Below are 25,159 nucleotides of genomic sequence, written 5' to 3'. Positions count from 1 at the left end.
CCATTTTCCCCAGCGAGGCACAACTCAAGCGCTTTACAGACACGTTAGCACTGACAGATATATGGCGAAGACACTACGCACATGCCAAGGCATATTCTTTTTACTCAGGCGCCCACAAAGCCTTCTCTAGGATAGTTTATATCTTAGCTCCAGCCAGGAAAGTGAAAGGGGTTCAAAAGGTAGAATATCTAGCAAGAAGCCTCTCAGACCACTAACCCCTTTGGCTTACAGTGGGTACGGGTAGGCGACATTCTAGCAAAGGGTGCAAACTCAATGCCTGGGAACTTAAAGACACTAAAGTTCCCAAAGAAATTAAGACCGACACAGAACTCTATTTTAAAGAAAACGTGGGATCTGTAGTATCCGCCATAACATTCTTGGAGGCCTATTAAATGGTTTCAAGAGACAGAGCTCAGAACATATTAAGTCATAAAAGAGGTAGGGAAACGGAAGAGAACAGAAATAGAATTAGGACTCCTCCAGATAGACACAGGCACTAACCAGTGATGATCCCTCGTTGTTACCGAGGATGCAAATTCGCCGTTAGGAATAATTGGCTCTTGCCAGGAGAGACGCGCAGCATGCGATTTAAGCCATGTACCTGCGCCTTTATGACGCAGGAAATAAGGCAGGCCGGCTACTTGCATGGCTCAGTATTGAAGAATTAGACAGTAGATGGGTGACTCTGATAGACTTGGAAGATTGTCAAACCTACACAACGCTCATTGGGATAGCGACTGCCTTTGCTCATTACTATGAGGCCTTCTATGCAAAACGTCTCCCTGGCTGAGTTGACACAAATAGAAAGATACCTAGCCGCAATTGAGGTCCCCAGGTTGGAAGATGAAACCCAAACAGTAGAAGAAGAGCTAACACTCGAGGAAGTTAGAGAAGCCAGTAGATACCTGAAACACGGGAAAGCTCTGGGTCCAAACGGACTACCATCAGAACTCTATAAGCAGAATGCAACAGTTCTAAGTCCTTACCTTCTGAATTTGTTTTTAGAAATGCAAAATGTAGGCAGCCTCCCTGCGGGACCTCCTAACAGCCACAATAGTGGTACTGCACAAAAAAGACAAACACCACAGAAGTGCAGTTCCCATCGACCTGTTTCACTCTTAAAAACAGAAACGAAGATTCATGCTTGTATATTAATCAGTAGACTCACAACAGGCATAGGCAGCCTCATCCATCAAGGTCAATCTGGCTTTATGCCCAAGAGGTCCACTAGACTGAATCTATGTAAACTACATAATTGGCTAGAAGTTGCAAGTGACAGATCAGACCCACATGTAATATTATCACTTGATGCAGAAAAAGCATTTGACACTGTTCACTGGCCCTTCCTCCTGTCAACCCTTGAGAAATTTGGATTTTCCCCTAAATTTAGACAATGGATAACTATTCTATACCAACAGCCAGTGACCCGGATACGGGTCAATGGAGTAACCTCCAAAGAGTTCCCATTAGAGTGCGGGACAAGACAAGGACGTCCCCTATCTCCCCTTCTTTTTGCCCCTGTGCTAGAGCCCCTTGTGGGCATAAATTGAGCTCATAAGGAGAGGTCAGGTTTTCGGAGAGAAGAAAATGGGATCATGGACGAACGCATATCACTATATGCAGATGATATCCTTCTTTACGTCACAAATCGTAGGGCGACGCTCCCAAGGGTTTTAGGCATTTTTTAGCGTTATGGAGCGCATGCTGGGTGTAAAATTAATTGGGAGAAATCCTGCCTCTACCCAGCAAAACAGGGCCTGGATCTCTTGAATCCATGAGACAGCTCCAAATAGAAAATGACGGTATAAAGTAGCTGGGCATATACGTTACCACAAATAGAATGGAAGCTCTTAAACTAATCCTATATAGAGTTCTCAAAGAATTTAGGACTGACATAGACAGATGGAAAAGATTGCCCCTGACATTAGTAGGAAAAGCGGCATTATACAAAATGATAACTCTGTCAAAATTCCTATTTATCCTCCGGAATACATATTACCCAATCCCAGAAGAAGCTTTTGTTAAGATAGATGACACACTAAGAACATTCCTCTGGGATGGTAGGCCCTCCAGAGTTGCACTTGCCACATTACAACGCAACCTGTACAATGGGGGCATATCACTGCCAGATATCAGGTCTTACTATTGAGCCAGCCAACTTAATAGTCGTCAACGACTGGGAACACGTGGGGAGACCACCCCACATATGCACTGAAGCATGCACAATTTGAGACACACCCGCATACACACTACCTCTATGAAGGGAAAGGAGCTAAGAAATTATTAGCTGCAACACAAGTGGTGATAACTGCCTGGAAAAAAACAGAAAGACAAATGAAGTGGCACAACCGAGTCACTTTGGGTGCGAGGGAGACTCAAAGAATTTGCAAAATTAAATGGGTTTAAGAAATGGGACCTATTGGGTATTGCCAAAATGAAAGAGATACTAGACCCCAAGGAACTCGTTACCTTTTTCTTCCTCCAAAAAGAGTATGACTTACATCAGAAGCAATACTACAAATATATGCAGTTGTCACATGCATGGGGGGCACAGTGATCGACATGGAGGACCTTCCTGAATATGCTCAGTTAGAGGGTAGACTCATCATGGGAGTATTTAACGAGAAAGCAGTCTCTTGGACATATAGGAGCTTACTAAATAACGAGCCTTACACCCTACTGAAACTAAAGAAACTTAGATTACCTAAATTGGGAGATTGCATTGAGGCACCCACGAGAGGTGGCCATTAAGTCACAACTCAGACTCTTCCAATTTGAGTATTTATGTACGACCTACTATGACCGATCCCGCCTACACTGAATGGGGAGGGCTGATACACCTAGCTGCCTTAGATGCAGCAATGAGTTGGGCACATATTTGCATATGATGTGGGAGTGCCAGAAAATACTGGACTACTATGGAGCAATATTGGCAGAAATAGAGGATGTATTAGGAGACCAATCAATACATTTGTAGAGCACGCTACTCACCCGTGAGGCTCTCAAGGCACTGGGGAGGGGGTGCTGCTACTGCTCGAATAGCCAGGACTTGAGTAACCTCCTGAAGGTTAGTAGGTCTTCGGTCTGCCGTAGTAGGATGGGGAGGGTGTTCCAGGACTTGGCGGCAAGGTAGGAGAAAGATCTGCCGCCGGTGGTCGCTATTCGGATGCGGGGGCGGTGGTGAGGGCGAGGTCAGTGGAGCGGAGCTGGCGGTTCTGGGTGTAGAAGGAGAGTCGTCTGTTGAGGTATGCTGGTCCGGTGTTGTGGAGTGCCTTGTGTGTGTGGGTGAGGAGCTTGAAGGAGATCCTCTTGTTGATGGGAAGCCAGTGGAGGTCTCTCAGGTGGGGTGTGATGTGGCTGTGGTGAGGGATGTCGAGGATAAGGCGTGCAGAGGCGTTCTGTAGGCGTTGCATCCGTTTCAACAATTTGGTCGGTGCTCCCGCGTAGAGGGTGTTTCCGTAGTCCAGCCTGCTTCTGATGAGGGCCTGGGTGACCATTCTTCTTTTGTCGGTGGGGATCCACCTGTAGATTTTTCGGAACATGCAGAGGGTGTTGAAACTGGAGGATGTGATGGCTTTCACTTGCTTGGTCATGAAGAGTTTCGAGTTGAGGATGAATCCCAGGTTGCGTGCGTGGTTTGTGGGTGTCGGTGCGGCTCCCAGAGCAGTCGGCCAAAAGGAGTCGTCCCAGGCTGAGGGGGTGGAGCCGAGGATGAGGACCTCCGTTTTGTCTGAGTTCAGCTTCAGACGGCTGTTCTTCATCCATTCAGTGATGGCTTTCATTCCTTCTTGGAGGTTGGTTTTGGTGGTGAGAGGGTCCTTGGTGAGGGAGAGGATCAGTTGTGTATCATCGGCGTAAAAGATGATGTTGAGGGCGTGCAGTCTGGCGACGTGGACGAGCGGGCCATGTAGATGTTGAACAAGGGCCGACTGATGGAAGATCCTTGGGGTGGTACGCTGCAGATGATCTTGGAGGCTTCGGATCGGAAAGAGGGGAGGCGGACGCTCTCGGTTCTGTCGGAGATGAAGGAGGTGGTCTAGTGCTTTGCCTCGGACTCCTGCGTCGTGAAAGCAGGTGCGTAGTGTGTGGTGGCAGACAGTATCGAAGGCGGCTCACAGGTCCAGGAGGATGAGGGCCACGGTCTCGCCGTTATCCAGCAGGGCCCTGATGTCATCGGTGGCGGCGATTAGGGCCTTTTCGGTGCTGTAATTGCTGCAGAACCCGGACTGGGATGGGTCCAGGATGTTGTTCTCCTCGTGGTAGCGGGTCAGCTGTTGGTTGACGGTTTTCTCGATGACCTTCGCCAGGAATGGAAGCAGGGAGATGGGCCGGAAGTTCTTGAGGACCCTGGGGTCTGCCTTGGGTTTCTTGAGCAGGGCGTTGATCTCGGCGTGTTTCCAGCTCTCTGGGAAAGTCGCGGTCTCGAAGGAGATGTTGATGATCTTGTGGAGATGGGGTGCGATGGTGGCGCTGGCCTTGTTGAAGTTGTGGTGGGGGCACTGGTCTGGGGGGGAGCCGGAGTGGATCGTGCTCATGATTTTGATGGTGTTATCATCGTTGATGTTGGTTCAGGTGAGCAGGGAGTCGCTGTGGGTGTCTGGGGTCTGAGGTGACGTGGAGGTTTGGTTGTCGAAGCTGTTGTGGATGTCTGCGATCTTGCGGTGGAAGAAGGAGGCGAGGGAGATACACAGGTCTTGCGATGGCGGGCTGTCGTTGGTGTTGGAGCTGAGGTTGGAGAGTTCCTTCACAATGTTGAAGAGCTCCTTGCTGTTGTGTGCGTTGTTGTCTAGGCGATATTTGAAGGAGGTCTTTTTGGCGGATCTGATGAGGTGATGGTGTTGGCGCATAGAGTTTTTGTGGGCTGTTTGGTTCTCTGGTGTCTGCTTGTGGCGGCGTTTCCTCTCCAGTGTTCAGCAGTTTTGTTTGGAGGTCCGCGGTGAACCATCTGGCATTCTTGTTGGTGAGTCTGTTGGAGGGATTCTTGACCAGGGCGAAGGTGTTGACGCAGTCATCGATCCAGCGTCTGAGGTTGTTGGCGGCGGCGTCGGGGTCGGAGGGGTCAGAGGGTGGGCTTCTGGCGAGGGAGGTGTTTAGCTGGTCTTCGATGATTCTGCTCCAGTTGTGGCGGGGGATCTGTTAATGTGGTGCGTGGCTGGTTTCCAGAAGGTGAAGTGGATGCAGCAGTGATTGGTCCAGTGGAGTTCGGTGGTGTCGCTGAAGAAGACGTGGGAGCTTGCGGAGAAGATGGGATCAAGCGCGTGGCTGGCGGAGTGGGTGGGCGTAGTCACAAGCTGCCTGAGTCCGAGGTTGGCCAGGTTGTCGATCAGGGTGGTGGAGTTGGTGTCGTTGTTGTTCTCAAGGTGGAAGTTCAGGTCTCCGAGGCGGATGTAGTCCATGTAGGCAAGGGCGTGCGTGCTGACGAAGTCCCCAGTGGAGTCGCTGTACTGTGACTGAAGGTCCGGGGGGGTCTGTAGATCAGAGTTCCTCTGAGGGTGTTGTTGAGATCAGTGTGGATCTAGAAGTGCAGGTGTTCGGCGGTGGTGAGAGTGTCGTCGGAGTTGGTCGAGACATTGAAGGTGGACTCGTGGATGATGGCGATCCCCCCTCCTACTCCGTTGGTGCGGTCTCTGCGGGTGATCTTGTATCCGTCCAGTATGGCTATGGCGATGTAGGGTGCAGAGGAGTTGTTCATCCAGGGCTCAGTCAGGAAGGCGAGGTCCGGGGAGGCTGTGTCGAGCAGGTCCCAGAGTGCTATGGCGTGTTTGCGTGCAGAGCGGGTGTTCAGGAGTATGCATCTGAGGTGGTTGTGTCCTGTCGTGGTGAGTAGAGTGGCGGGTTGGATGCTGTTAAAGCTGCAGTTCCGGCAGGTGAAGGGTCCATGGGTGTGCTTCGGGCATCCTGGAAGCAGGTGTGAGTTTGTCCGGCGTTGAGTGCATGGAGGGTGCTGGTATCGTAGCGGAGACGGGCGTCGTGGTGTTCGCGGGGGCCAGGGTTTCTGGAGCTGGGCGCGGTCCAGGCGCCTGCGGCGCGCCTGCGCAGCGGCTGCAATAGAAGGGGAGGTGGGAGGGTGGAGCAGCTGAGAGGTGGGAGCGGGGCGGCAAATGGGTGAGCAGGGGTGCAGGGCCGGGAAAAAAACGGGCGGCAAACGGCGCAGGAAACAGAAGGCAAAACAGGGCACAGATAAAAATAGGAGGGAAAAACAAGGAAATTAAGGCAGAAACAAGGCAAAACGGGAGGGGAAAACAAGGAATGAAAGGCAAAACCAAGCAAAACAGGGAGAAATCTAAGGTGTGGGCGTCCGAGGCAGCAACAGCGAGCGGGGCACAGGAACAGCAGGTGGTGCTTTTGCGGCAAGGGGAGCGACCTGCCTAGGGTCAAGTGCCGATTTTGGAAAAGGTGATGGACAGAGTTTCTGAATGATGCAGAATACTCCTACCCAGTCAAGAGATCAGGGCTTGATCCATCACCGTTTTTTAGCTCACTGCACCATCCCAGCTCAGAACCTGGCTACATGCAAATTAGTCCGTTCCTGTCCCAGTGCATGATGGGAACAGGGCAGACCAAACTACTAAGCCAATTCTTCACCAGAAAGGAGACAAGCTACCGGGGACCGGTTTCTGGCATTTCAGCCGTCATCGGCCCGGCTTGCTTGAATCCTGATGGTGCAATGAGCTAGGGACTCACGTCTGAGTATACCCTCCCACACTTAGTGTGGATAAAATCAATTTTGGAAAAGGTGATGGACAGAGTTTCTGAATGATGCAGAATACTCCTACCCAGTCAAGAGATCAGGGCTTGATCCATCACCGTTTTTTAGCTCACTGCACCATCCCAGCTCAGAACCTGGCTACATGCAAATTAGTCTGTTCCTGTCCCAGTGCATGATGGGAACAGGGCAGACCAAACTACTAAGCCAATTCTTCACCAGAAAGGAGACAAGCTACCGGGGACCGGTTTCTGGCATTTCAGCCGTCATCGGCCCGGCTTGCTTGAATCCTGATGGTGCAATGAGCTAGGGACTCACGTCTGAGTATACCCTCCCACACTTAGTGTGGATAAAATCAATTTTGGAAAAGGTGATGGACAGAGCTTCTGAATGATGCAGAATACTCCTACCCAGTCAAGAGATCAGGGCTTGATCCATCACCGTTTTTTAGCTCACTGCACCATCCCAGCTCAGAACCTGGCTACATGCAAATTAGTCTGTTCCTGTCCCAGTGCATGATGGGAACAGGGTAGACCAAACTACTAAGCCAATTCGTCACCAGAAAGGAGACAAGCTACCGGGGACCGGTTTCTGGCATTTCAGCCGTCATCGGCACGGCTTGCTTGAATCCTGATGGTGCAACTAGCTAGGGACTCACGTCTGAGTATACCCTCCCACACTTAGTGTGGATAAAATCAATTTTGGAAAAGGTGATGGACAGAGTTTCTGAATGATGCAGAATACTCCTACCCAGTCAAGAGATCAGGGCTTGATCCATCACCGTTTTTTAGCTCACTGCACCATCCCAGCTCAGAACCTGGCTACATGCAAATTAGTCCGTTCCTGTCCCAGTGCATGATGGGAACAGGGCAGACCAAACTACTAAGCCAATTCTTCACCAGAAAGGAGACAAGCTACCGGGGACCGGTTTCTGGCATTTCAGCCGTCATCGGCCCGGCTTGCTTGAATCCTGATGGTGCAATGAGCTAGGGACTCACGTCTGAGTATACCCTCCCACACTTAGTGTAGATAAAATCCATTTTGGAAAAGGTGATGGACAGAGTTTCTGAATGATGCAGAATACTCCTACCCAGTCAAGAGATCAGGGCTTGATCCATCACCGTTTTTTAGCTCACTGCACCATTCCAGCTCAGAAACTGGCTACATGCAAATTAGTCTGTTCCTGTCCCAGTGCATGATGGGAACAGGGCAGACCAAACTACTAAGCCAATTCGTCACCAGAAAGGAGACAAGCTACCGGGGACCGGTTTCTGGCATTTCAGCCGTCATCGGCCCGGCTTGCTTGAATCCTGATGGTGCAACTAGCTAGGGACTCACGTCTGAGTATACCCTCCCACACTTAGTGTGGATAAAATCAATTTTGGAAAAGGTGATGGACAGAGTTTCTGAATGATGCAGAATACTCCTACCCAGTCAAGAGATCAGGGCTTGATCCATCACCGTTTTTTAGCTCACTGCACCATCCCAGCTCAGAACCTGGCTACATGCAAATTAGTCTGTTCCTGTCCCAGTGCATGATGGGAACAGGGCAGACCAAACTACTAAGCCAATTCTTCACCAGAAAGGAGACAAGCTACCGGGGACCGGTTTCTGGCATTTCAGCCGTCATCGGCCCGGCTTGCTTGAATCCTGATGGTGCAATGAGCTAGGGACTCACGTCTGAGTATACCCTCCCACACTTAGTGTGTATAAAATCAATTTTGGAAAAGGTGATGGACAGAGTTTCTGAATGATGCAGAATACTCCTACCCAGTCAAGTGTCGCCCAGATACCTATGGATTCCAAATTTGTGCTGCTAGGCATACACACAGGAGCGAATCTCTCCCGGACAAAGTTAATACTAATCAACCTGGGTCTACTGGTTGCCAAGTGAGATTTGGCACATAAATGGTGGATGGCACAGAGGCCCACTGTAGACGAATGAAAAAGGGGAATGGACTTGAATATGACAGGGGAAAGAAGAACCACGTATATAGCTCGCAGATGTCCAATAAAGTTAAAAAAGATCTGGAGTCCATGGATAAATTACTATTTACTCATGGTAGAGGACTCACAGTTAATCACCCCAGCCACATGATAGACTGGTGCGGGGGATGGGATGGATGGGACTGAGACACTGGATATTCGAGAAATATACAATACTGATTTATGTAACAAGGCTGCACGTGCCAATGCCTCTGAATGATTATGTTAACATGACTTTGCTATAATTGCTTGAAAGTAAATGGTGTACCGGTGTTGAAATAATGAAAAATGCAAATAGAGATATTTTCAAAAACGAAAAATTTACAGATTCTCCGTATACCATTGTGGGCCTCAGCACCATGCCAAAACATGACTGCCGAACTGAACAGCAGAGAGGAACTTACTGTTCTCATGCAACGGTATAGAGAGAAAGGCCTGACAAACATAATTTACAGTAAACCATTCAGCCTCACATGGTATTTAAAACAAAATCACTGCAGGATTCGGTATCACGGGTCAAGGAAGTACAATATTGTTTATCTTTCAGAGATCTTGAACTATGCGGTACTTACCGCTTGGCCCTGTAAGCCCATAATGGGTGAATTACATGGACTTCCCATTATCTCCTTCAAAATACCTTGTTTGATCATTGTCTTGATAACTTGAGTAATTCCAGGAAATGGTTTCAGGGGTCAGATTATATTGCAGAGTTCTTGGGTACTCAACAATAGGCTTTATCTGTATATGGACAGGCTCAAATCCTTTGAGTCCATGTTGTTCCCTGAAAAATCCCTAACTTTTAACCTCACTGTACCTCTGAGATCCAGGGCTAACTCTTCGTCATCATAGGGAACAGCTCATCTGTTGGTGTTTGATTAGCAAATTTAAAAGCATCATCTTCATCATGTGTTTGGAACCTTCGCACCCTTTGGGGTGCAATAAATGGTGCAAGTCAGCTTACACAACATATCCTGTCCCAAGAAACTAACAGGACTCGAAACACATGCCTTAAATTGGTGATTCTCCTCGAAATTCCCTGTTTTACATGTGTATCTTTGGTTATGGGGTTTGCCATTTATTTGCAGTTCCTACAACTTGGATTCTCTTTTCCCGAAAGGAGTAGCTTTAGAACCTCCACTATTCTAACTGTAGAACGGGCAGCACCAGTATCAACCAGAAATTATATGGGTAGCCTTTTATCTCACCATCTATAAAATTACCACCTGGTCTACCTTCAAGACTGCACCATACATGCAATCTTCCCCCCAACTCAAGTATTGTCAGGCTGACTGATCCGAGCCATAATTGTCACCTGTATCAAACATGGGATACTGCTGGAAAGCATTCTGATTCATATTTGGAACTTGGTTTGAAATTAATCTAAGGCCATTGGCAGCTTGTTGTGGCATCTGGGGGTTGTAGAACGTGCATCACTGTGGCTTCGGGTGCATTGAAATTTTAAGACCTTAGTCCCTGCACATTTTGGGACTGCACTGGGTTATTCTGAGGCTCTGCAAACCCTGAATTTCGACCCTGATGAGCAGTATCTGAAAGAGACATGTTAGTGTAGATTCCTTACCTTAGAATATCCCCAGGCGTCAGACTGGATCCGAAAAGTTTTGCTTAGCAGTACTCCTGCGCGTCAGGAGGTGACGTCCGGTGGCTCTACATCCCTCGCTAGCGTCTTATGCGCAGAGATGACGTCACCGAGACTACTTAGGCGCCACCCATGCGCACTGGTGTCCGTTCTTTCTTTTTCCGCGCCAGTAAGCGCAGATTCGGTTAGAGCACATACCCTGGTCATTTTTTGACTATTCTTTTGAGACTTTTGTCTCGTATTATTTTCTCTGGTGTGCGTAGGGATGCCTGTTTTTAAGTCTTGCGGAACCTGCCGTCGCAATATGTCGTTGGCGGACCCTCATAATGTCTGTCTCTGCTGCCTGGAGCGCAACCATGACTCCGGGTCCTGTCTGGACTGTAGGGCTCTGGCCCTGAAGGCCCTGAGGGAACCGTGCCGGAAGTTGTTCAAAGTTTGGCACTCGTCCCCCCGCCGTTTCAGATCCAGGGGTCGTTCCTGTGACAGCTTGCGGAGTCGTCACCACCACTCCTCTTCCCCTTCAGATTCAGGTAAGAAATGCCACAAGAAGAATTCGAAGATGCGTTTTCGCTCTCCGACGGGGTTGCGGACGAGGGGGACAGGGGCTCCGCCCCTGCGGCTCTTTTGGAGCCTGAGAGTCCCGCGTTCAACCCGCCTTACCCGGGTCCGTCAGCGACTCCCGCACAGATGCAAGAATTCCTTGCTGCTATGGACCGCCTTTTTAGGCCTCGGGCTCCGGCCGCTGGGCCTTTGGGCCCTGCGGTCCTGTGTCCGGATCCTGCTGGTCCGTCGACTCCTTCGGCGGATCCAGCCCCGGCGCCGGCCCCTGGCTCCGGCTTCGGCTGCAAGAGATCCCATGCTGCCGGCTCTGCCGGTGGCGCCGCAGTGGATACTGCCGGTTCCGCCTCTGCCCCGGTTCCCGGAGGGTTTCTTCCCCGCCTGTGATCTGAATTGGAAGCCAACGCCTTTTCCAGCGCTGTTTATTCCTTCACCGGTTCCTGCCCCGACACCGAGGCCTGTGCCTTCTGGTGTGGCGGACAAGAATTATTGGGAAGGGTTTGAGGACCCGCTTGCTCGTCAGTGTGATTCTGAGCAGGGTTGGGTGGATGACTTGGAGGCGGCTGGGGGCCTTGACGTCTCCTCGGATCCGGGGGCTATCCTCTCCCCCACCCACTATGGAGGAAGGCGCCTCGTATGCGGTGGTGCTCTGTCGGGCTGCTGGGGTCCTTAATCTCAATCTCCCCACGGTGACCCTGAAGACAAACCTCTTCGCTGAGGTGCTCCAGCCGGCCTCCACTTCTTTGGAGCCGCTGCTGCCCTTTAATAATGCCCACACCGAAGTCTTGTTGGGCACTTGGTCACGGCCCGCCAAGGGGGCCCCTGTGGATAAGAACCTCGCCAGGCGTCATCGCCCGGATCCTGGGTACCCTGCCTTTCTGACTACTCATCCTACACCGAAAGTCTGGTCATTCAGGCTTCTATGTCACAGAGTGCCTTTCCCACGGCTCTGCCGGATAAGGAGTCTAAGAGATTGGAGCAGTTTGGCAAGCGGTTGTTCTCTTCGGCCAGCTTAGGACTGCGGTCAGTGAACACTGCATGCCTTCTGGGCCGCTATTCTCACGCGGTGTGGGATTCCATGGCTGAGCTGTTGCCTCGGTGCCTGGAGGAGGTCCAGACTGTGCTGTCTCAGGCTGTGGCTGAGCGTAAAGACACGGTTAGATTCACCATGGACACCGCGGACTCCCTTGGTAGGGCATTTTCCACGACCGTGGTGCTTCGGCGCCGTGCTTGGCTGAGGTCCACTGGGTTCTCCTTGGACGTTCGGAGATCGTACATGGACATGCCTTTTGACGGCACTTACCTGTTTGGTGATAAGGCCGACACGGCACTGGAGCGCTTTTAAGAACTCTCGAGCTACGGCCAAGCCCTTGGGCCTTTCCACCACGCGACCGGCCACGGCCACGTCCACGTTTCATTCCTTTCGTGGCCATGGCAGAGGCACCCCTGGCCATTCGTTCAGCCAGAAGCCTCCGCAGAACCAGACTCAGCGGGCGCGGCCGCGGCCGCGGTGGCACCGGGGGCCGGCGTGAGGTCCAGTCCGCCTCCGCGACGTCTACCTCGAAGCCTTCCTAGTCTGAGCTTCAGGTCGTATCCCACGCCAGTGGGTGGCAGGATTCACCATCACCTTCCCCACTGGCGTTCTTTCACTTCCGACAAGTGGGTGTTGATGCTCGTTCGGAGGGGCTACTCCCTTCCCTTCAAGTCTACTTCCCCCCCCCCCAGCCAATGCTTCCTCCGTTCCACCACATGTCGGGGATTCACTTTGCGCTTCTCCAACAGGAAGTCACGGCCCTCTTGGCCAAGGGGGCCATCAAACGCGTTCCTGGGCCAGAAGTAGGACATGGTTGTTATTCCCACTACTAACTGGTCCCCAAGAAGAACAAAGGGGGCTTGCGCCCCATCTTGGACCTCAGGGACATCAATTGCTTCCTCCAGAAGGAGAAGTTCATGATGTTGACTTTGGCTCACGTCTTGGCTGCCCTCGCCCTGGAGACTGGATGGTAGCGTTGTACATGCATGACGCATATTTTCACATTCCTGTCCTGCCGGCGTTACCTGCGGTTCACGGTAGGCCAGGAGCATTTTCAGTTTGCTGTGCTCCCCTTCGGCCCTACCAGTGCCCCTCGAGTGTTCACGAAAGTGATGGCGGTGGTCGCAGCTCATCTGTGCAGGTCAGGGGTGTCAGTCTTCCCTCTACCTCGACAACTGGTTGTTGAAGGCGGGCTCGCCCCAGGCAGTTGTCACCCACCTTCAGACTACGGCCGACCTCCTGCACTTGCTGGGGTTTTCCATCAATGTGCCGAAGTCGCAACTGAGTCCCTATCAGAAGCTTCCCTTCATCGGAGCGGTTCTGGATTTGACGCAGTTTCGGGTCTATCCTCCAGAGCAGCGAGTCCGGAATATTTAGGCTATGATTCGGATCTTTCAGCCTCTATCCTGGGTTTCAGTCATAATGACCCTCCGGCTCCCAGGCCCGATGGCCTTCTGCTTCTACAACATGCCAGATGGCATATGCGGGCTCTGCGGTGGGACCTGAAGTTCCAGTTTGCACAACATCAGGGCAACCTGTCCGATCACGTCCAGATCTCGGAGGGCACTGCACGGCACTTGCAGTGGTGGCTCACAAATCGCAATTGGGTCAATGGCACATCCCTCTCCCTTCCCCAACCGGAGCACACAATAGTGACGGATGTGTCCCTTCTGGGATGGGGAGGCCACTTGGGAGAGGCGGAGATCAGAGGCCTCTGGTCTCCAGCGGAGTCCTGGCTCCATATCAACCTTTTGGAGCTTCGGGCGATCCGACTTGTGCTGAAAGCATTCCTTCCCTCTGTCCGGGGAAGTGTAGTGCAGGTGTTCACGGACAACAGCACCGGCATGTGGTATTGCAACAAACAGGGCGGGGTGGGATTGTGGACCCTATGTCAGGAGGCTCTGCACCTCAGGACATGGCTGAAACATCAAGGCATTACCCTGGTGGTTCAACACCTGGCAGGTTCTCTGAACGCCAGGGCGGACAAACTCAGCTGTGGAGTTGCGGTCTATTATACGCCTTTCCGCCTATACCAATTCTGCCCAGAGTGCTGACGAATATCGGGCGCGAACGGGCCCAGGTCATTCTTGTGCTTCTGGATTGGGCACGAAGGTACTGGAATCTCGAGCTACTCAATATGGCGATCGATCCCCCAATCCGACTGCCTCTTCGGGAGGATCTTCACCCGGACCTGTCCAGCCTCTGCCTTCATGCGTGGAGATTGAGCGGCGACAGTTGACAGCTTTCGATCTTCCTTCTGAAGTCTGTGATGTTATTCTGGCAGCCAGGCGTCCCTCTACAAAAACGGTATACGCCTGCAGGTGGAACAAGTTTGTGGCATGGTGCACAGATAAGTCTGTGGATCCCCTTTCTGCCCCTCTTTCCGAGGTTCTTCTGTTCCTTCTTTCCTTGGCCCAGCAGGGCTCTGCTCTGGGCACTATCAGGGGTTATCTTTCTGCCATCTCCGCCTTTCTGCGGCTACCTGATCAGCCTTCTCTTTTTGAGTCCCCGGTTGTTAACCGTTTCCTGAAAGGCGTTACGCACATGTTTCCTCCCGTGCAGTTCATAATGCCTCAATGGGACTTAAACCTGGTTTTGACATATCTGATGTGCGCTCCCTTTGAGCCCCTTCATACCTGTCCCTTGCGTCTTCGTAACTTTAAAGAAGGCTTTCCTGGTAGCTATCACCTCTGCCAGAAGACTGAGTGAGCTCCAGGCTCTTTCTTCGAAACCTCCTTTCCTTTCTGTTCATCCGGACAAGGTGGTTTTAAGGACCCGTCATTCTTTCTTGCCAGAGGTTGTTACATCCTTTCACATCGGGCAGACCATCACTTTACCCACCTTCTTTCTGCCTCCGCATCCCTCAAAAGAGGAAAAGAGGCTCTACCGTCTGGACCCAAAATGTGTGCTCTCCTTCTTCCCGAGCCACACACAACAGTTCCGGGTGGATGACCAGCTCTTTGTTGGCTATGTGGGCGCCAAAAAAAGGTCAGGCCGTGCACAAACGGACCATTTCTCGATGGGTCGTTCTCTGCATCAAAGCCTGTTACTCGTTGGCTAAGAAGAAGCCTCCTGTGGTGCTGCGTGGCCATTCCACCAGGGCAACGGCAGCCACTACTGCTTAGGGACGCGGCGTTCCCTTGCCAGACATTTGTCAGGCAGCTTCGTGGGCCTCGCTGCACACGTTTACCAAGCATTACAGCCTTGACAGTCAAGTCCGGAGAGACGGCTTCTCTGGCCGTTATGTTCTCTGTGACTTTCTGGTGTAATCCTGTTTGCAGCCCCACCACCGGGGTTTGTATTGCTGGGGTATCTATTCTAAGGTAAGGAATCTATCACTAACGTGTCACTTTCAGATGCGCAAGTTACTGCTTGTATAACGATATATCTATCAGAGACATTAGTTAGTGATAGATTCCATACCGCCCCTCCCATCCTCCCCGTTCTGCGAACTGATTACTGGGGTTAAGGTCATCCCTTTCAGGGCCCTAGTTTCAATGCACCAGTGGTCAGTATCTTGCATGGCTCTGCGTTCCTGGCGCGGAAAGTTGTGTACAGAACTGACGCCAGCGCGCATGGGTGGCGTCTAAGTAGTCCCTGTGACGTCATCTCGGCGCATACGACGCCAGCGACGGACGCGGAACCGCAGGATGCCACCTACTGACGTGCAGCGGTACTGCTAAGCAAAACTTTCTGGAACCAGTCTGACGCCTGGGGATATAATAAGGTAAGGAATCTATCACTAACTAATGTCTCTTACAGATATATCATTACACAAGTAGAAACTTGTGCATGAAGATGATATTCTCGCTTCCAGTACCCCAGTTTATTGCAATATTGTCTGGGGTTGGATTTATTCAAAGTAGCTACATTAACCCTAGTACTCTGGTCAATTGGGACACTACAACCTCTATATTGTGACTGAAATCCAGCTTGCATCACAGGAGTTCCCTGCTGATACACTTGTTCCATAGGAGGAACATTTCCTACGAAAGGCTGACTCTGACTCTCTCTCTCTCAGCAGCCTTCATTTGCACCACCATCAATTTCTCCCTCTGTTTCTTCTGCTTCATTTTAATGTTGTCATTGCAGTACTTTGCATATCTCAAAAGTTCACCAACTGACTTTTTCTGTTAACAAATCAAATGCTGCTGTATCATCATGATATCTTCAGGCTCTGTACCAGTCACTAACCTGCGCACAAAATATCCTTGGGCTCCAGTGTCTCCGTACCACTGTACTGCATGAATCCCTGAAGCAATCTCATAATAAGAATGAATCGACTCCTTGGGTTTTAGGTTCATCCTGTGAATCTTGACCCAGTCAATATTGTGGGCCAGTACTTTAGATTTCAACCACGTAATACTTTCTGATTACTGTGGATGATGGACCCTTGGTCAGTGGATCTCTTATCGTCTCTTTCTCGGGTCATTCTGTGGCTATTTTACATTCTGTCCACAAATCTCAGAGCTAAAATAACAAACAAGGTATTCAGATCAGTCCACAAAACCTTCGAGATTTTCACAGACCGCTCAATTTGTTTGTACCATTCTACAGATTTGTGAATGATGCAAGATCAACCCTACTGCAAGGCACATGGACATAACCTCTGCTGGTTACTTTCTGTAAGGGAAAACTTGTGTCTGTGGAGTAGTCTCTTCTTACCACCTAAAAAGGTTCCAAATCCGAAATCTTCACACTGGTACTTCCAATTGTTATGTGCCCTGGTATGCTGCAGATGCCCTAGTGAGCCATATGCATATATGAGTGCTATACCTCCATCAATGCTCTGATACTTTCAGTGAACGTTTTTGATAATACATAGATTCTTTGCAGGACATTTATACCTCAAGCATCTCCCTCTCCTTTGTAATTTGGTAGACCCAGCCTGAATCATAAACTGGAGTTGAAATGTTGACAATCCCTACCTACCTTTAGTCACTCAATTTATATTGGTCTTTTCATTATTCTGAACTGATAAATGTCAGGCTATTAACTAATATGTGCCTCTCTTATCAATGCTACACAGTATATAATTGGGCATTTCACTGTTCTTCCACCATTCCACTTGTAGTGCATCTTCACATGGAGCACCTGCTGATTGAACTGTTTATAATTTTGTATGACTGTTGTCCATAATACAATGTATATGGAATTGATATTTGGTAACATATTTTTTTTCAATTCAGCCGCTACAGTGTAAAAAGGAGAAACACAGTTACAGTGGAGGCTGCTTTTGCATACCTTCATCAAAATGACTTGTGGCATTTGGGCAGTGATTTTCTACCCATGTCAGTTTGTAATGGAGCACAAATAAGCATCAGGTTTAACAAAGTTAACCTGAGTTTGTGATGCATTGCCTTAAATATTGCTAGCACGTCACTGCCCAGGTGTTCACTTATGCCAGTATGTCCACCTGGTGCATGTATAGTTCTGCAACACAGCTCCTTCTACAACTGTCTTGTAAAATGTATATGTATAGCACCTGTTGGGGACCCTTTCTCTTGGCTCGGTTTGTGGATGTCGTTCCCTGTGCACTTAGGCATGACTATGTCCTGCAAAATTCTCCTGATTGAGTCGTGGTTAACTTGGAGAGAATATGAACATTTATTTCTCCTGCTTTGTAAAAGCTACATTGGCTCCCTATGAGATCAGGCGTCAAATGTAAAATAGTGTTGACAGAAACAGTTGTTCACAGTAACAGTTGAACCTGTCTCCTGGTTCTTTACAATCTTGTCAGGACATGAAGATCTATGGTAAAAGATTACTTTTTCCTGCCCACCCGAAAGGTTTGTGAGAAACAGGCTGGTAGGAGAGGTTTGCCAGCAATTGCTTGTGGGACTGGAACATGCTTCCAGATATTCTCCGAAAAAAACAATAACTCCTGTCTTCCCGAAAGACACTGAAATGTATTGTTCTGCATAGTTTCCAGCAGGTGCTTCCAGTGCTAAGTTGCGATTTTTGCTTTCTTTAGTCCTGACAAAGTGTATTCAATGATTGATTAATTGAAAAAACAGCTGCAGTTTCATTTTCACATTAAGTGCGCTCTCTCAGGGCTTGATCCTCTAATAACTAAGCTAAGGGATGGCATAGGGAAAACCACAAGCAGGCCGAACCAACAACCATGTATATTTTAATTGAATATCTCATTGTAATGGGGCACATCAAGAGAGCAAGAGGATAATTTATTAGCACAAATCCTCGATGGGAATTTGTCATGAAGAAATGTGCTACTTGGAAGACCCCAGTCTAAATTTGTTTTAATTGTTGCCATGTTTTGGATTATATTCTAGTTGACCATAAAGGCTCTCCACTTGTACCCTGAGTCTGGACTGGGCGGTCCAGAGTGCTGTCTCCGTGTTTCTCTTATGCCACTTCGTCTTAATATTGACCAGGTAAGTTCTGAATTAAATGTTTCCCAATGTATCTTTCTACTTGTATCCCATTCTCCTGGCATTCACCTATGCCCTTGCCTTCCATCAGATAGATTTCTATCTCTGGATGCTGCAACACCTTCACTATAAAAACACCTTACTATGTTTGTCTTGTTTGCCAGTTACTGTGACCTACCAGTTGGTATCCTCTGTTAATGTAATGCTATTCTTATTTCTGATGCGTATTTCTAACCACAGATTTTTTACCTTGTGAAGCCCCAACAGGCTTCAGAGTTTGTCCGGAAACTCTTTACATTAGCTCATGCGCATTGGTAGGTGGCACCATTGGCCTCTTCTGCAACAGTTTCCCTCCTCTGGACGTTTTGACAAGCAATCACTTATAAACGCCACTCCTGCCTTTTGACAGCAGATCCTAATTTTCCTGGCTGGATCCAGTGGCTGCTCATTCCGATTTTTGTATTTACTAAAAATTGATTTTAAACATTTAGGCAGTGTGCACGAATGTTGTCTCCTTAAACGTGAGGATTTAAAACCATGTCACAAAGAGATTTAATTTACAGACCCCCCACAACTTCTATCTTTTCTGCCTTGGCACCTGATATGACATTGAAAATCCTGTAGGTAAGACTAGCCAGAAGGTTAGTCCAGACATGCGCTGTTCACTTGGTGTTATCCCACACCTACTCGAGTTTTCAAATTAGATTAATTGATAAAACCATCACTTTTCATTCATTTTAATCTTTCTTAGTTTCATCAAAGTTCATGTTTCAAATCACATGTTGTAAACCAATCACAGTCAATTTTTGAACATTATATATACATTTTGAAACTGTTCTCATAATACTTCTTATATTAAAGTCAACATTAACATATAGCACGCCCGATGCTTTTCGGTACCCAATCGGTACCTTCCTCAGGGTCAATTCTAAAAGAAAAAAAAGAAAATATGTTAGTTGTTGTGTGTGCCCATGGTTTATATTTATAAATCTGAATAAATGTAGGATCTCATACCTTAATTGAGTTGATAATTATTGAATATCGCCTGAAATGGAAAACATCTGTATGTAACATGTGCCAACTCATCTTGCAAATTAATACTAAGCAATAGTGTGTTTGATGTTAGCTTACCCGAGTATACATGAAAATCACGGTGATGTGTGCTGTAATAGAAACCCACATGTATTGTCTATTAATTCAATACCTGAATATGACTGCCCATACAGGCTCTACGAGCATAAAACTTTTTAGTGTCTTATTGACAATATCTCATTTCATACCTGTATGTTTTGTCGGTTGACTGTAAACCTGAAAGTTATTAGGAAAACAATGGGAAACTAGATTAATCTCTGTGCCTTGTAAGATATTTCACTACATGACCTTGTAATAAAATGCGGCTTCCTACCTGGAGATATGGCTGTCTTCGCGTATCTAAAAGAAAATCAGAGGCGCGTATAAGTTACTATTATTAAAAAGCCTCTTCGATAGTAAACGAAAAAATTCAAACTCCATACCTGATAATACCTTCTCCTCGTCTATCTCAGTTCGCCGATCTACGAGCGTTCAAAATTTGAGCCGGTGACCGCCATGGCTAAAAGTTGTGGATATACGCGCCTGTGGATACTGACACTATAAACGGACTAATGTTCAATCCTGCCGGTCGCCCATTGCTACCCAAACGCCATCTTAAAGAGGTGTTTATCAAGACTGAATAGTTATGTTGATCGAAAGTGTCACCTTTATAAATGTGAACGAAAGGATTTCTATATAGTCTCACTGATGTCTACGTGACGTTTATCGCAAGACTAAATTAAAAGTGTGTATAAACATAAAATCCTCTCTAGACTAACGAATACTCTGTTAAAGGCAGTTCAGATACGTTCTAGAACCAAAATGTGTTTGGATCCCGCTCCAAGAGTTAATCAATGATGACCTGTCTAAATGTTAACGACATGCGAAAAAAGTTCGAATAATCTCTAAGAATGTAGGACTCCTGCGCTGAACCGATCTATGGTATTGCTAACAAAGGTGTGTCCGCGGTTCAGATGTTAATACTCTAATAATGGCTGAATAAGGAGACTGACTTATGTATATAAGCCATAATTATCGGTGGAAAACACTAAATACATGTCAATGTAATTCCGGTTTAGAGTGTAAATACATACATGCGTGTAAATACATACATGTGTTTAGGAAGTTACTGCAAGTAAATAACACCTATGATATAAGCACCATGTTATGATGATTCCTAATATCTCTAGTGTCATTGAAGTGTGTAAAAACTAATCTAAGTGATATCAGTACTATGCATAGTGTGTAGTATAAAGCTGAATTCACCAGTTATTCTCCATTGTACAAACCTCATGCTAACAAGAAAAATCATAACTGTCATTTGTTTATATAATGCTACTAACATGTAGTCAGAACCATTGTGGGGTCATTGCACGGATCTCTTTCTTATAACAATTGCCCTTTCTCTAAAACCTTGTCTATAGGTAACACGATAAATCGTATCTGTCATTAAGCCCCGTTGGGGACATTGTTTGCAAAGTCTTGATCCAATATAGTTCTCGTTGGAGAAGTTTCTGTTGATTATCGACACCCTGTTTCGGTGTAATCTTCTCTATTATAAAGAAACGTAACTGGGAGATAGAGTGTTTTAATTCCTTCCAATGTTGTGCTAATGGCGATGCCAATGCTTGGCTCCTGATTTTACTTTTGTGCTCCGTCACTCTGACTTTTAATTTACTCTCCGTTTTTTCCCACATACATCATGCCACATACAATACAATTTATCGAGTGAATTTTTTCTGTTCACTATCGAAGAGGCTTTTTAACAATAGCAACTTATACGCGCCTCTGATCTTCTTTCAGATACGCGAAGACAGCCATATCTCCAGGTAGGAAGCCGTGTTTTATTGCAAGGTCGTGTAGTGAAATATCTTACAAGGGACAGATATTAATCTAGTTTCCCATTATTTTCCTAATAACTTTCAGGTTTAAAGTCAACCAACAAAACATACAGGTATGAAATGAGATATTGTTAATAAGACATTAAAAGGTTTTATGCTCGTAGAGCCTGTATGGCCAGTCATATTCAGGTATTGAATTAATAGACCACACATGTGGGTTTCTATTACAGCACACATCACCGTGATTTTTAAGTATACTTGGGTAAGCTAACATCAAACACACTATTGCTTAGTATTAATTTGCAAGATGAGTTGGCACATGTTACATACAGATGTTTTCCTTTTTTCATAAATAGCAATCATGGGCACACACAACAACTAACATATTTTCATTTTTTTCTTTTAGAATTGCCCCTGAGGAAGGTACCGATTGGGTACCGAAATGCATCAGGCGTGCTATATGTTAATGTTGACTGTAATATAAGAAGTATTATGAGAACAGTTTCAAAATGTATATATAATGTTCAAAAATTGACTGTGATTGGTTTATAACATGTGATTTGAAACATGAACTTTGATGAAACTAAGAAAGATTAAAATGAATGAAAAGTTATGGTTTTATCAATTAATCTAATTTGAAAACTCGAGTAGGTGTGGGATGACACCAAGTGAACAGCGCATGACTGGACTAACCTTCTGGCTAGTCTTACCTACAGTTCAACCAAGGAGTGACAACCCTTATCAGTCATTGCACGAATTGACAAGAAGGTTTAAATAAATAACAAATTGGAGTGCTCCTCGTGCATTCTTCAATTATTGCAAATCATGTGACACATGTTCCCTGAGGCACCCGAAGGCCATAAGAGAACAAAAAGCCAAACTCAAAAAATGGGATTGGTTCCTTTCAAAATCCCAAGGGTGCTTTTGTTCTTGCTTACCTTCTTCAGGTTTGTCAAAGTGTGAGGTAGAAGTCTAAGAGGAAACTTCAGAAAAATAAACAAAACTGTTCACTCTTTAAATACTCTAATTTCAGAGAGAGGTCACATAGTCAACTTCAAGTTCGTACCAGATGCTGAATTTGGAGCTGAAATGCCCTGAGATTTCTGGTCATTGTCTGCTCTGAAGCACATTGTGACCTTCAGAAAGACCTTCATACTGCACTTTTTTAAGATGGCTGTTGATCACTTTTGTGCACCCGCAAGTGCAATGGATTGGCTGAGGCCACCAGCTAGATTTCTGCAACAGCCCTTTCCTCTGTGCCAGCTGACCTTGCGCTTAGTGAGCCTGATCCACCTCCAACAGCTGGCCGTCCACCAAGTGCTCTGCCAAAGGCTACTCCTGCTGCTCTTTCATCAGTACTTCCTTTGGCTCCAGTGCTATTGGATACAATGCCAGTTGTGGATCTGGAGCAATAGATTGCCCTATGTCACATTACACTATTGGTAAAGCCCAGCCTCAATTAAGGAAGCCTCTCCTCTGGTTCCTTTTTGTCACTATTAGCAATACCATATTTTTAATAACATTTGGACACTGACACTCTCTAAGGTCTCTAGCACATTCCACATGCCAAAGAAGAGGAGGAAGATTGCTTACCCCCTAATTGCACCGACTTTCAGAAGGCTTGTGGTTTGGATACCTCAAAAGAATCTCTTTACCAAATTTGCCTTGGGGCTCCCCACAGAGGAGTGTGCCTCTTATCTTTTAGACACAGGCTGTGGAGGTCTCAGACTTGGTATGGAACAAACAAAAAACTGTGTTCTGACCCAGCCTGTCTGTTTAAGAACACTTACTTTAACAAAACCCTTACTGATCTGATTATGGCGCCATGGAAAAAATCCTTTCCTGCCACATCCATGAGTCAACCTATCCCTAGGTGATCTGAAATTCCTAACTTTGCATCCTTTCCAGGAACACTTGGCAGTTCAAGCCTCAATTAGCAAGGTTAATTCAAACTCCTTTCCAACTCCTCCTATTGAATATGCAGTCAATAGGCTAGATTTGATAGGCAAGAGAATGTTCTTATCGGCCAGTCTAGTATCGCACTCCTTGAATGCTGTTTGCCTTCTGGGTTGTTGTACCCTCACTCCTTGGGGCATGCAGCGTTTTACCCTCATTGCCTGAAGATTCCCATAATTCTTTTGCCCAAGGTGTTCAAGATGTCAGGACACTGCTCAATACATTTTGAATTCTGTTTTGGACACCCCTGATTCTGTTGCTCATTCCATGGGCAACATTGGCATTATCAGGCATCATGCTTAGATGTGTTCCTCTGGGTTTTCTTAGTTAGTGTCCACGTTTCTCTCAGGTAAATGTGTTTTGATGGTAGTAGTTTGTATTGGTATGAAAGCCAAAGCTGCTCTAGAGCGATAAGTACACCATAGCTAGGGCCTGTTCCCTGCTTGCCAATTCCACCTGCAATACTGAAAATTTAGGAGCTTTTTGATGGGTCTTTACTATTGCCAGAGGGAGCCCTCAAAACCTTTCCAACAACCAGTGCACACTTTTCGCGACCTCAGGGACTGTGTTTTGACAGAGGATATGGTCAAAGGCAGCAGTATCATCCCTCCTCCTCTCCTGTCACAACCGCCAAAGCTCCTCAGTACCCCTCAAACAACTAGTTGGGTACCAGAATCCTACATGGCCCACTCTACTGGCACTTTGTTACATTAGAGAAACAGATCCTTCAGATCTCTCAGTTGCCTTTCCTGGTCACCCTTCCACTCATACCTCAGTTAGCCTCCAAACACTGGCCTTACATTCACATGTTCTCTCAAGAGGAGTCCTGATGTTACTCAACTTGATTGTGATCAAAGTGGTACCCGATAAAGAAAGAAGAGTATGATGTTCCCTCAGTTCTTCCCATTACCCCCAAAACATGGGGGCCTTCGACCCATTTTGGACCTCAGGTTGCTGTACTCGCTTCTCAAAAGGCAAAAAAATCAGAGTGACATCTTCTGGTTACGTTCTGTTGACCTAGGACGCTGAGGATTGGATGGTGTCATTGGACACCTTCCTTGGAGGGGGGTGTATTGGGGTAGGCAGGCAGGCAAATTCAGCACAATCATAAACCCAGGCATAAGCACATTGCTGCCTCCCTCCACCACGACTAAGCCACCAACCCAGTGCACCCTCACTGAGCTTTAATGGCGCGCACTCCAATGCAGTGTCTAGAGTCTCAGCTTCATGGCCAAGAAAGGAATATGTCAAGAGGAGCACAGTAGATCACTTAGTGGTGATGCAGGTCTTTTTTCACCTCCCAATTACCGAGGTAGCGGTTCTAACACATCAAACCCTGCACAGACCCACCCCTCATGCGGGCCTCCGCCAACATGCCAGCCACAGCTTTTGTCCACTTTAACGACATATGAAGCCAACTATTTACCTCCGATGACTTCCAACCCATAGCAATTTGTCTCTTATACAAGTATGAATGCTATATCAGTTAACCTGTGAAAGTATTTCTCACCCTTGGCTCTTGGCCTAATGCTCAACTGGCACAAACCCGGAGTAGACACCACTACTTCCTCCACCAGATCAAAAGTAGTCTGTGCAACCGTATCCTAACCTCGCCCGATCACCAGGCACCCCCACACCATATGAAGAAAGTCTGCATCCACCGTCCCACATCTTGGGCACCCAGAACAGGTTCGTGGGTACATGTCTGCAATGTATTGCGGTATGAGATATGTCTTGTGTCTTATGGAGATAGTTAAATTGGGTAAAGAGGAAGTGCGGTTTGCGAGAGACCTCCTCGACTGATGAAGGGCCTGATTCCATTGTGTGTCCAAAAAGTGAGATTGAAGGGCCAGCTATGAACTGTCATGAACCAGACCGTCAGTTGTGTTGCCCGGAGTAAGCAGTGCTATATGAGTGCGGATATAACCCTTTGCGCAATACCATATGACAGCACAGTGTAGAGTAGCCCTCCTATAGGAGGCGCATTGCACCCCTGCCCCCAGTACCCAGAAATTGCAT

The 25,159-nt window shown here is 47.4% G+C and overlaps 1 protein-coding gene across 1 annotated transcript in view; it reads left to right on the top strand.

Moving 5' to 3' along the window:
* Positions 1-25,159, top strand: part of ATG2A (autophagy related 2A) — a 2,120,972-nt gene that overhangs the window by 1,543,650 nt on the left and 552,163 nt on the right. Inside the window, exon 23 of the mRNA XM_086939522.1 lies at positions 18,174-18,275. Coding sequence (XP_086795648.1) covers positions 18,174-18,275 — 102 coding nt within the window. The remainder of the gene's footprint in view (positions 1-18,173; positions 18,276-25,159) is intronic.

This window comes from Lissotriton vulgaris, chromosome 9 (assembly GCF_964263255.1).
Source record: "Lissotriton vulgaris chromosome 9, aLisVul1.2, whole genome shotgun sequence".
Classification (NCBI taxonomy): domain Eukaryota; kingdom Metazoa; phylum Chordata; class Amphibia; order Caudata; family Salamandridae; genus Lissotriton; species Lissotriton vulgaris.
The sequence above is the reverse complement of the archived record's forward strand: the minus strand, read 5'-3'. Positions and strand labels throughout refer to the sequence as shown.